At 54.7% G+C, this 13,025-nt stretch overlaps 1 protein-coding gene across 1 annotated transcript in view; it reads right to left on the bottom strand.

Annotated features, from left to right (window-relative positions):
• The window catches only part of LOC120232338 (collagen alpha-1(XXII) chain), a 334,176-nt gene that overhangs the window by 9,821 nt on the left and 311,330 nt on the right, over window positions 1–13,025 (bottom strand). Inside the window, exons 55-59 of the mRNA XM_039232993.1 lie at window positions 12,155–12,208; window positions 6,455–6,508; window positions 4,926–4,997; window positions 3,414–3,449; window positions 477–521 (exon numbers count right to left, since the gene is read on the bottom strand). Of these exons, the coding sequence (XP_039088924.1) occupies window positions 477–521; window positions 3,414–3,449; window positions 4,926–4,997; window positions 6,455–6,508; window positions 12,155–12,208 (261 nt within the window). The remainder of the gene's footprint in view (window positions 1–476; window positions 522–3,413; window positions 3,450–4,925; window positions 4,998–6,454; window positions 6,509–12,154; window positions 12,209–13,025) is intronic.

Raw genomic sequence — 13,025 nt, 5'->3', positions numbered from 1 at the left:
AAAAAAAAAAAAAAAAAAAAAAAAAAACCCGCAAAAAACCCTCGCCCTGTTGTGTTCTGGAGGAAGGAGGCTTTGTGAGGGTAGCGCCAAGGTGATTCATTATGGGAAAATCTGTTCCCTTGTCACCTCCCGCGACAGATCTGGTTCCCGGCAAATTGGCACTTTGGGAGCAGAGCACACCATGCACACAGGCTCTCATACGGGGCGAGAGGGAAATCTGTCAACGTCTCAAAATGCTTGCCTTTGAATTTGTAATTGCGATGATTTTACTCCTTAAAATAACATCCAAAAAAAAAAAAAAAGAGGGAAGGAAAATAACAACATTCACTACAAGAACCCCTTCGTGGGCTCATGATTTTTCCAGGGGCAGCGGGCCGGCAGGCTCTCCAGGCTCGGCTGCTGGTGGCTGACCTCCCTGGACAAAGGCCCCGTGCCATGTTGCCAAGGTCACGTCCAGGAACTGCCTCCCCACTTACCCTTTCTCCTTTGGGTCCTGGCTCTCCAGGCTTCCCGGGGATGCCCTGCAATGAGTCCAAAGGACGAGGGTCACTTCACCAGGGCCACCCATCTGTGACCCTGTGTGCCAAGCACAAGGGCTGCCGGGGAAGTCAGGCCCCCCAAGAGCCCCTTTCTCTCCAGACATTGTAGGCGTAACATCCTTCCCTCCTCTGCCCCTGCTGAGACCCCCTGAGGACCAGTGGCACCGGGCTCCTGCCTGCCCTTTCCTAGCACAGACCCTCTCTCTGAACACGCCAGGCGCCCGTTCAGGACGTGGGCTTCCATGCAGGCTCACGGCCCCTGTGGCCGGGGCTGCCTTGCCTCCTGCTGACCCGAAGGGCTTCTGGGACTGCCCACCCCCTCTCCCCCAGCAGGGAGCAGGTGGCCCTGACGCTCAACTTCCTGCTGCCTGCAGCACCCCCCCACCCCCGCCATGCACACAATGTCTGTGCTCCCCCAAATTTGTACGTTAAAGAGTCAGAATCCCGGTGTGACTATTAGCAGGTGGGGCCTTCGGGGGGTGTTTAGGTTTAGATAAGGTTGTGAGGGTGGCCCCACGATGGAAATAGGGGTCAGGCACAGAGACCAGGCAGCCAGCTGGTGTAGTTAGGGACGGGTGCAATGGAATCTGCCAAAAACCTTGATCCTGGACTTTTTGGCCCCCAAAACCGTGAGGAAGGTCTGTTTCTCAGTCACCCAGTCCAGGGTAATGGTGTGGTGGCCACGCCGACTAATCACTCTCCCTCTTTCTGGGATTAATCCCACTTGGCCTTCAGGCTTCCCCTCCAGGAAGCCCACCCTGGCCACCCAGCCCTTAGGTAGGGACCCCACACCCCTCTGTGAGGGCAGTCACTCTGGGGCAGGGGTGGGGTACACAGCCTCATGGCCCTCACTGCTAGGACGCTCCCTCCTTGCGTCTGTGACCCTCTGTGGCTGGGATCTGCCTCTACCCCACTTTGCCCCCAGCCTCTCTGCCACTTCCCTTGCAAAGCTTCGGTTAAACCTCCCGGCCAGTGTCCGCACTCACGCATGGGTTCCCTTAACACCAGCCGACGCTTAACTGCCATCGTCCCCACATGAGGTGACAGGGGTGCTCCCCTGGGACCACAAGCACTTGGAAGGCAGGTCCTGTGCTTATCCACCTCCGGACTCCACTGTGTCCCCCCAACCCCCCAAATCCTGCTGTGAACTCAGTTCAAGAATACGAACTCCAGGGCTTGAAGCAGGGGGTAGTCAGCCCGGGGCTCCTGTCCTGGCCCCGCCACGGGGACAGAGGGGTCCGTCGAGAAGGAAGGAAGGAGAGCAAATACTCTGCGGCTGTTCCGAGGTGGCACCACACCTGCCCTTCGGGCCCCAGCACGCAGGTGCACCGGTAGCCTCGACTTGTGCAGAGAGAGGAGCAAGACACAGCCTGTTCTCACGGGCTCACAGCCCTGCCTAGAGCCAGATGTGGGCATTCACACAGTGCACACCTGTTTACTTCTCTAACAGAAATACAAAAAGATGCTTTGGGAACCCTGTGAGAAATGCATGACTGTGTGCCGAGAGGCTTGGAGCCTTGAAGGGCAGATAAAACCTAACAGGCAGAGGTGTAGGGAAGGGCCCTGTAGGTGTGTGGAGGAGTGAAGACCAAGCCTTGGGGACAGGAATGGGGCCTTGGTGTGCACGGCACAGAGGAGGCAGGAGCTCACGCCAGAGAGAGCATGGGGTCGGCTCAGGGCAGAACTCGGGGGCTGGACTCATTCCCACAGGCAAGAGGGAGCCAGAGAGAGTGGTGTAGCCAGCAGCTCTCAGAAGCGGGAGCTGGTGTTCGTTTCCCTCCCCTTGATCCAGGGAGCAGGAAGAAACAGGGACTGGGGAGTGAGCAAGCAATGCGCACGAGTGGACAGCATGGCTGGGGGTGGGGCAGAGGCTTCCCAGACACTGGGCCCTTCGACCTGGCTTTGAGGACACCTCACCCTCCTCACCCCCCCCACCCCCCGCCTCCCTCCCTGAGCTGGGAAAGTAACCCTCAGGCTCAAGGTGAGCATGGCTCCTCCGCATGCGGGCGTGGAAATGGACAAGCCGGCAGCTGTAGAAACTCCTTTCTCTGCGTCCCTTCGGTCTTTGGTTCCTCATCACATATTTTTGCTACCTACTCTGCGCTGGGCTCCTGGGCCAACAGATCAGGGTGCTAGGACACAGCACGGTGGGGTGTCACTGTGTTCGGGTGGTCAAGGAAAGTCCACACAGGCAACATTTCAGCACAGACCTCAGGCTGAGCAAGACCAGGCGAGGAGAGCGGGGAGGGGGTGGTAACGGCTTCTGGAAAAGGCCCCAGTGTGCATGAGAGCCCTTGGCAAAGAACTTGGCAGGTCCGGGGGCTGAAGGGCAGAGGTCCTGGAGGTCAGACTTAGAAGGGAGCTGGTGGGCTAGGCTGCCTGGCTTCCGGCAAGGGCAGGGGAGGGCAGAGCGGAGGCTGGTCTGGGAAGCAGCATGGTCCTGTGTGTGCTGTGCAAGGGGCTGTGGGCAGGAAAGGACTGGGGGGGGGAGGGGCGGGCAAAGCTGGACACGGGGGCCAGTGGGTAGTCCCTGCGATCGTCCAGGCAGGAGATGATAGCAGCCTGAATGCGGGTCCTTGCAGCAGGCATGGGGGTACTGGACAGCATGGAGGCATTTTGGACTTGCAACCGATGGGATTTACTGACACTGAACACAGAGACAGGTAAGTGAAAGAGGCACCTGGATGGGGGGCCTAATTGGTGGGTCCCGGTGCGCAACTAGATAGGATCTACACAGCAACAGCACGGCGCTGAAGTGAGCGCGGCACCCAGCTGGGCACCAGGGGCCTGTGTGTGTCACCACCCATGAAGCCCCTCCCATGTCCCCCTCCCAGGAAATTGCGGCCAAGGGGAGGCAGCGCACACGATACTTGCCTCCTTGCCTGGGACTCCCTTCTCTCCTGGCTCTCCCTACAAAACAAAGTATCAAACAAAGAACAAAGTATCAGCAGGCTCTGCAGTGTCAGCGCATTGTCTGCAAAGCAGACATTTTCACTCAAGTCATGTTCCAGCAAAGACAACAATCGATGGCCCAGTCAACCAAGGATGCCCGGCTAGGGTTCTCCAGTCAGCGTGGGCAGGAGGAGGCAAAGCCCACCCTAAGTGGGAAGGGTGGGCCCCTGGCTCTGGGCTCCTCGTCGATGGGACGGCTGGGGCTCCACCAGGAGGGTGTCTGGGACGTGGGGTTTGCAGACTGTCTAGCTACAGTAGGGGATCCTTCCGACAGGCGGGCTCAGAGTGGGAAATAAGCCACCAGAGACACACTGGGCTCTGGAGCGAGCCCGTCTGGGTTCGAATCCCGGCTGCTCCACTTACTAGCTTTGTGACCTTGGGCAACCTCCTCCTAATTCTCTTAAGTTCTCTGTGCCTCAGTTTCTCCATCTGCACAATGAGAGCAGAAGCTGTTCCTTGCCAAAATTTAATCTGCTATTGCCGAGTTGAAAGAACAGGAATTACAAGTCTAGAAGAGTCAGTGAGGGGATGCAGGAGGCGGCTTGGACCTTTAACATCTGGGCAACTGAGTGAATAGGCTCGACTAAAAATCAGTGGATGGAGCCTTGGTAGGGTTTGGCCTACATGATAGAAATGGGCAAAAAAAAAAAAAAAAAAAAAAAGCCACTGGAGTGGCTGAGCTAGCCGGGGGGTAGGGGCAACCTCGGGGGTCAGAATGAAAGTGGAGGGGGCGGACGGGAACATGGGTAAGCTTCCTACTCCCGCATGGGACACACCACCCTCTCCCCTGGCTGGCAGCCCTCAGTGTGGACCGTGGCATGTGACGCGCCAGGAGCTTGGCTGGACATGTTTGACTCCCTCCGCATCCTTCTGCCCAGAAATCTAGCAAAGATCACCGACAGCATCTCCGGATCACACCTTCTAGTCAGGAGGCCTGGGCTCAAGGTCTAGCTGGAGCACAGACTGGCCACGTGGCCTCAAAAACAATACCTATGTATTGTGACCCTGCAGCCAAAACTCGGGCGCCTTTAAAATGGTTTCTAATGTTCCTTGAAGTTTTAGGATCATTGTTAGCACCACTACCCCCACCACAACCACCATTAGAGCAGTTTATACGTAGGGAGCAGATACAGTAAGCTGGGCACCCATCACCTCACCCAGACCCTGCAGGCGTCTGCTCTTACACCCCGTTGGAATAATGAAGACATTAAGGCAGAGAGGCTATGAGGCCAGCCCAAGGTCCGGTGGTGGAACTGAGAACCCCATGCGGGTGACGTCTGAGTTCATGTTTCAGCCAGTGCACACCGCCACCTCCCCTCCATGACGGGAGAGTGACACAACCTGCCTGGGGGGTACCTGAAGACACAGTGGGCGGAAACTCCAACCAGAGCCTGGAACCTGCCCCCCCCTCCCCCCAGGGAGTTCTCTGCTTACCTGAGGCCCCCGGGGACCCAGAAAGCCGGGGAGTCCCGGGCTGCCGTGCTCTCCTTTGTTCCCCTTCTGGCCCTGCAGAGGGAGAACAGACATCAACGCTGCAAGGTCAAGTGCAGACCCGGGGAGACTCAGAAGCCTCGTAACCCCACTGTGCTTGGAAGGACGGAGACATCAACAGAGAGAAGAGCCCTTTCCTGTATGGGAAGGCAGCAGTCGGGAGGCATGGCTACCCCGAGTCCTGACAGTGCTGTCGGGGCTGGGCCAGCAAGACAGGAAGTGTATCTTCCCAATCAGAGCAACAGAAGCAAAACGGGACAAATATTTAACAAAAACACGCTGCTGTGTGTGTGTGTGCATGTGTGTACGTGCACATGCGTGTGTGTGTGGCCCCTGCAAGCTGCCCTCCAGCGAGATGGTACACCATTCCCAACAGCACACCGAGGCTCCTGGTTTGGTAGGAGCACCTCTGGGGAGTGGTTTTGGGGACACTTTCAGTTCTAGCCCTTCTGGGTAACCACATGGGTGAGTCCGCTCTTCTGGGACCAGCTCAGTGCTGGGCATGCAGCCAGACTCATGCCCAGACAAGTCCCAGCTCGTCTCACCAGCAGTGACAAGCCTCACAGCATGGCTTCTGAGGAACATCAGTCCTCCCATTTGCCAAGGAGTTAAGCTCCTCCAGGGCAACTGCCTCTGGCCTAACAGAAAGATGAATCTCCACTGGGGTGACCAGATGCCCGGTGTGCCTGGGCGTGATGAGCTTTCCAGGATGCAGGATTTTCTGTGCTAAAAGCACTGAGGTTCCTGGCAAACCAGGATGGGCTGGTCACTCTCATTTCCACAGTGATGACAGTGAGCTGGCCAACTGGTCTGCCCGCTGTCCAGAGCACCTGTTGCTTGACTGGCCAAGCTCCGAGGAGGGTGGTTACAAGAAGCCTAGGCTGGGAGGAGACTCGTGGACAGGACTTGACTCATCCGACCCTTGAACCCAACAGAGAACGGTTTTCTCCAGCACGTCTCCCCATCTACCAGACCTAATCCCAAATCCAGTGACCTGGATGTTCATTCCATTACCCACGGATCCCACCCATTGTCCTTTCCTGCTGTCCCCACCCCCACCTCCTAACCACTAGGAACACCTTCTTCAGACAGTCTGCCCTATACCTGTCCACACATTACACTCTTACCCTGTCCTCTGGGTAAGGGCTGGTGCACCTGTCTCTCCATTCTCTAAAAACATGCAACATCTACAGTGCAACCTTATTACATGCTTTTTTTAAGTCTTAGTAGGCTTGTACCTTCATATGACTATGGTTGTAGGCAACAGAGAACCAACTGCATAACTGCATGCATTTTAGACTTTGAAAGGGGTCCTTCTTGGAGCCTCTCACCTCCAGCCTATTCCTATCACTCAAATACCATATTTTCCCATGGATGCTTCTAGGAATAGAGAACAGGCAATCTGTGATGTGAAGGCCACGCCCCTTTCAAAGCTGGCTGTGATGCCACCTTATAGCCGTGGGAGTACTCACTGGGCTTCCTGCAGGACCAGGGTCTCCTGGAGATCCCGGTGATCCATTCTTACCCTGGTGGAAGAAACACAAGTCATAATCTGCCAGGACTGAGGAGCAGGACAGTGGAACAGAGAGACTATCGGATGTGGAGAACCCGATCTCACATGTAGAGCTCTTATTCACGCCAGTCTGGCTCTCAGTAAGCCACATCATTAGTCAGAGGATAGTTCTCAACTTACCAAAGGAGCCTGTAACACCTAACTCATAATATTGTGAAACTAAATGAGTTTGTGTGCATGATAAAGCCCAGGCTGCTGAGGGCTGCTCACAGCACAGGTGTAGTAAATAATCATGATCTCATCCATCCATCCATCCATCCATCCGTCCATCCATCCATCCATCCACTCATCTACCTAACCACTCACCCATCCACCCACCCATCTATCTACCCACCCACTCATCCATCCACCCACCCACCTATCCATATACCCATCCATCCACCCATTCACCCACCCACCCATCCACCCATCCATCCACTCATTCACCCATCCATCCACCCATCCTTCCATCCATCCATCCATCCATCCATCCATCCATCCATCCATCCATCCACCCACTCATCCACCCATCCACCCATCCACCCACTCATTCACCCATCCATCCACCCATCCATTCATCCATCCATCCATCCACCCACCCACCCATCCATACACCCATCCATCCATCCACCCACCCATCCATCCATCCATCCATCCTTCAACTCAGATGCTGTCTTAAGGAACAACACAAGAGTGCTCACAACACAGCAGTGCTGTTCCCAGCTTAGGATGCTTGTCCAGGTGCTGACTGCATTCTACTGCTCCACTAGGGACACCGTTATAGCCAAGAGATGACAGTACTGACACAGACAGGAAAAATGGCTGCGCACAATCATGGAGCCACTCAACTGAAGGTCCATTCATCCCAGAATCCAGGACTGACCCGAATGATTTTGTATTCTCTGACTTGGATATTTTATGCACATCTGTAGTTTTGATAAATGCACTGGCAGTGTAAAAACCAAAAAGTTTAAGAATTCTAGCTATGCCTTTAGTTATACCTTTGAAGACAAAATTCCTATTAAGGTTGAAGTTCACACCTCAGCTTCAGCAGGCTGGGTTGGTCACTACCACTGGCCACCATTCTCCTCCCTCTCGGGACCCTCCCCTGCCAGATGGCTGTGTCTTCACCTGGCTTTCTTCCCGGCCGGCAGCAGCCCACAGAACAGTGTGTGCTTCGCCTTTCTCAATACCCAGCATCTAGCATCCAGTGCTAGACAGGAGGCACTCTGTGGAATGAATGCACCAGGAACATCCCAGGAAACCACTCTCCGTGGATCCTCTAACTGAAAGGTGCCAACATCCTATAATCGTGAAGCACGCACCCAACAGTGAGTCAGCTTCAGGGAAACATGTTATAGTAAAAAGAAGCTAACGTTGCCTGAGGACTTTCTACATATAGGGCTTCACATGCATCACTCGCTGCACACAACAGATACAACATTGCCATTTTACAAATGGGGAAACCGAGTCATGGGATGGCTATACAACCTGCCCAAGATGCTGTGAAGGGGCTGAGATGGGAAGCCAGGAAGCATGGAGCCCAGCCCTGGGTCTCATGAAAGACACGACTTGCTGGTGATCATGATTAAATAGGGCTCACATCTTATGCCTAAGAAGTGCCTGTGTGGCCGTGAATGATTCATGCAGCACAGCCCATGTGACCCTGCCGGAAGCCTGAAGGTGGGTATCTTTATCCCTGTATCACAGAGAAAAGCCCAGGATGCGCCGAGGACCCCTCCAGGGAATGCGGTGTGGTGGCTCTGCCCGGCACCTCCCCCCACCCACCCACCAACCCATCTGTGTTTTTCTAAAAATATGTGCTTTGGCTCATCCCTATAGTAATTATCTCTCTCCTCCTCCTCCCTCTGGTTTGCAGGGAGGATAGGGGCCAAGGCGCATTATCATCGGTGCCAACGCAGGCGGATGTACACAGGAGGGGCGGCTCGTGGCCACCACCTGTCACCCGTCAGGGTGCTGGGGGCCGGCAGGGGCTGGGACCTGGCTCCCTTCTGGGCTGTGGGCCACTCCTCACGCCCCACCTGTCTTCTCAGGAATGAAAGCCGCAGCCCCCTCCTCAACTGCTCTGTGCTCCAAACCCCCTCCCGGGCCCCTCCCACCAAGGTGATCGTTCTGAGAAGGAAATGAGGCACACACAGGCCCAGCTAGGGCTTCAACTGCAGGCTCTGGAACCAGACTGCCTGGTTCCAAATCCTGGCTCCACCACTTACCTGCTGTGTGGTCTTGGGCAAGTGACTTGACCTCTTTGCCTGTGTTTCTCATCAGGGATCAGGGACCGTCAGAGCCCCTGTCTTATAGGACTCCAGAGAGCAAATCAGGTAAATGGCCACATGGTCCCCAACATGGAGACTGCCAGTATTTCCTGGAAGCTCTCCATAACCACAAAGCGTCTGGTTCAAGGCTGTGTGCACTCACTGAGGTTGCTAGGAACCTTCTCTTCACTTTGGAGGGAGATCAATTCCAGTTGAGTGAGAGAGAGGTTGTCAGACCAATAACCTAGAACCTCCTCTAATGTGTTCAGCTAAGTATTTGGCAAAAACTCTAGCAGTGTATTGTTGGTTACAAAGTCCCTGTGGTGGCCACCCAGAATTGATGGTGGCACATTAGAAAAACACAAAGCCGCCTCTGGGGACCTCAGGGCTTCTGGGCCAAGGCCCGCCTCCTGCAGGTGGGTGTGGGGTCCTTGGCACCCTCCCCCAGGTCTGCTCATGGCATCTCCCCTCCCCACACCCATCCTGGCACATCTGCTGTTCCCTACATCTGCTTTCCTTTCCCTCTTCCGCGCCCCTCGACACACTGGCATTCATCAGGGACGTACGGAGTGCTACTTTGTGCCCGGAGACCCTGGAGGGGGCAGAGCAAAGTCCTCTCCTTCCTCCAGGAGCAGAGCCTGGCGTAGTGGCCCCAGGGGAGCACCTACCACCTGCTGGGCACGTTCTGAGGGCTGGACACTGTTCCAGAGCTTCACTGATTTAACTGCTGGATCTCACAACTTCCCCTCATGAAGAAACAGGCCTGGGGGTTGGGGGGGGGTGATCCTTCTATGGACCACCTGGCCTGTAAAACAAGATGCAAGCTTAGTCCAGAGCTTGGATGTGGAAGGTTCAGGATGGCCCGTAGGGGTCCCAGTGGGTGCCACTCCGTGCCTGGGGCTCCAGAGCAGGGTTTCTCCATGTTTCTGCCCTTACATTCCTGCCCCGTGGCCTATTCAGACATTTTCTCCTCATTCCATATGCAAGTTTAACACGACAGCTATATCGAGTATCTGCTTCTGGTCTGCACGCATATCTGCGTGTGATACGTAGAGAGTAAAGGGACTGGCATCTCAAGAACCACAGTTTGCCCCCTTGGGGTGATGGCATCCCCTCCCCCATGGGGAATACATGCCCCCCAGAGGGCTTGGGCATTGAGACCAACCCCCAGGGACTATGTGTCCCTGGTGACAATCCCCGCTGGGGGTCAGCTTCCTGGTTCCTGCATACAGGGATGGTGCTGGTGCCCCCAGGGTCAGCAGGTTGATGCCACCAATGCAGGGGAGGGGGAGGGAACAGCTCAGCTCCTTAACCCAGCGCATGCCGTTGGATGAACAAACGCCACATTCCAGAAAGAGGAGAACATGGTCAGACAGGGAGCTGGAAATATGAAGCCGGGGCTGGCATGGAAATGCCCTGCTCCTGAGCATGGATGCTGCCCCGTGGCCAGTCCCCTGGCACACATCACTGCACACAGGGGACATCTGTTGAAGGGCCACTGAGCTGCCGCATCCTGGTCTGAAGGCTGTCCTTCACACCCTTCCTCAGCCGCTGGGGACCCAGGGCTGGGCGTGGGAGGCACCTGGACCCTCGGCATCCCCCCCAGCTCCCAGCTTAGTGCAGGAAGGGGGATGTGAGTCGCTGTGGCCCCAGCAGGGGAGAAAAAGGCCCCTTGGTGAGTTCCAAAAAGATGCCGCATTCAAATGCCTAAGACCTGTCCCAGGTGCGTCTCGTAGGATTCTGGGGACAAAGAACACGGTCGTGGCCGTGGCAGGTGCAGAGCACTGGATTTGGTGTCAGAAAGTCTGGTTTGTTTTTTTAAATTATTTTCTTTTTTAAAATGTTTATTTACTTTTGAGAAAGAGAGACAGAGAAAGAGACAGAATAAGCAGTGGGGGGGGGGGGGGGTGGAATGGTGCAGAGAGGGAGAGGGAGACACAAAACCAAAGCAGGCTCCAGGCTCTGGACTATCAGCACAGAGCCCGACGTGGGGCTCAAACTCACAAACCGTGAGATCATGACCTGAGCTGAGGTCTGGTGCTTAACCGACTGAGCAACTCAGGCACCCCAGAAAGTCTTGGGTTTAAATCCTGCCTACAGCTCTTACCGGGTGTGTGACCCGGACTTAGGAAGCCCACATATACCTACGTTGCAGGTTATTCACTCATTTACTCCATACTCTTCCAAAATTTCACACACATACACCATGCAAATAAGCAAGCTGCAAAGATAAAGTGTAACAGATGTGTATTATATCTATACACTTACAGGTGCACTGAAGATATTTTAAAATCTACACAAAATGTTACTAACAGTGGCTCCCTCTGGAGTGTAGGGGTGGGGTGAAAAGAGAATCTTCTTCTCTCTCTCTCTCTCTTTTTTTTTTTTTTTAATTCTCTATGATTCCTTCTATCTTTAGCATGGGTCACAACTGTGCCACATCTCTGCACAGGACCTTATTTGGAAATAAAGTCACTGCAGATGCCATTAGTTTGATGAGGCCATGCTAGAACAGGGTGGGTCTCTGGCCAACACCACTGGTGTTCTTAGGAAAGGGGCACATTTGGACATTGAGACATGCCCGCGGGGACAATGCCATGTGAAGAGGGAGGCAGAGATCAGAGTCACGGACAAGCCAAGCAACACCAGAAATTGCCAGGAAACCTCCAGAAGCTAAGTGAGGGGAACAGGAGAGATTCTTCCTCACAGCCCTCGAAGCAACCAATCCTGTCGTCATCTTCATCTTGGACTCCTAGCTTCCCGAATGGTAAGACGGTACATTTCTTGGACATCCAGACTCCGGAATCGTGAGACAATAAATTTGTTGTTGAAGCAACTAAATTTGTGGTTCTTTGCTTCCACAGTTTCAGCAAAGTAAAACACAGATCATGCATCGCACATGAGAAACCCAAAGGGGAGGTCCTATGGGGCCCTGTCCTGCCACGTGGTCCCAGATAATACCTGTGGGGCATGTAGTAGGCCCCAGTGGGGCTGAGGGCCGTGGCTATTTCCAACTTCTAAGACATACTGCAATTTTTTAATGTTTATTCATTTTTTGAGAGAAAGAGAGAAAGATAGAGCATGAGCATGGCAAGGGCAGAGAGAGAGGGAGACACAGAATCTGAAGCAGGCTCCACGCTCCGAGCTGTCAGCACAGAGCCTGACGCGGGGCTTGAACCCACGAACTGCAAGGTTATGACCTGAGCCAAAGTTGGATGCTCACCCGACTGAGCCACCCAGGCGCCCCTATTTACTGCCATTTTTAAACAGCACACAAGACTGTACCGGGATGAGCTGACCAAATGCCACTGTGCTAACAGGCAAACGTGGAGGAGAGTAACACTCACCGGCGGGCCCCTCAGTCCTGGGGGACCCTGTGGCCCTGTGGGTCCAGCGTCACCCTGGAATAGAGAGAGGTCTCGTTATCACAGAGTGGCTGTACCGAGATGATGGGGGCACTGTTTCAAATGTGGGCCCAACTTCATCAAGTTCCCCAAGAGACCCAGCTTAGCTCTTCAAACGCTTCAACACTGATCTCCAGTGATTCTCCACATGGACAAACTCATTTCATGCAGTTGAGTAAATGCACGAACTCACTTCATTTATCTACTTGCTCAGACATTGTCCACCCGATCGCACAGCGATTTCCGGTGGCGCCATTTCGAACTAAGGGGGGCAGCCAGAGAAGAGAAACCCTCTTGGACTTCAGTTCCTGACTCATTGAGTAAGTGACCTGACTCGCTCCTGCCTCATGCACACAGCCCCATCCAGGTGCCATGCAGTGGTGACCCACTGTCACCTGGTCTTCAAGCAGCCTCATGGCATGGCTGTCATTCTCTCCCACGTTATGAATGAAAACACAAGCTTGGCCGTGCGCCTTACCGAGAGACTCAAACACTCTAGAAAATGGAGCTCTAAAACTAAGAGTTGTCCAGCTGAGAAGGAGGGTGGAAGCACTTGCTCCCTTGATCTCGCATCCTAGGCTCCCGTCCCAGCTGCCCCCTAACCTGCTGGGGGTGCTGAGCTCAGCCACACTCCTGCCCTGGGGAGCTCCTTCCACACACTCGGCTGTGAGTTGTCCTGGGAGGGGATGGATTTTCAAGCTGCTCTTTGGCCTTGAGAGGTGCCTCCGGGGTCAGGGATTGGGAGAGGGCCCCACCTGGGCTCGATGCAGCTGTTCTGCCCTTAGCTGCATAGCAGGGCACTGCTTATACGAGT

This window comes from Hyaena hyaena, unplaced genomic scaffold (assembly GCF_003009895.1).
Source record: "Hyaena hyaena isolate Hyena2069 unplaced genomic scaffold, ASM300989v1 scaffold_69, whole genome shotgun sequence".
Classification (NCBI taxonomy): Eukaryota; Metazoa; Chordata; class Mammalia; order Carnivora; family Hyaenidae; genus Hyaena; species Hyaena hyaena.
Note: the sequence above shows the minus strand (reverse complement) of the source record. Positions and strands in the feature narration are given on the sequence as shown.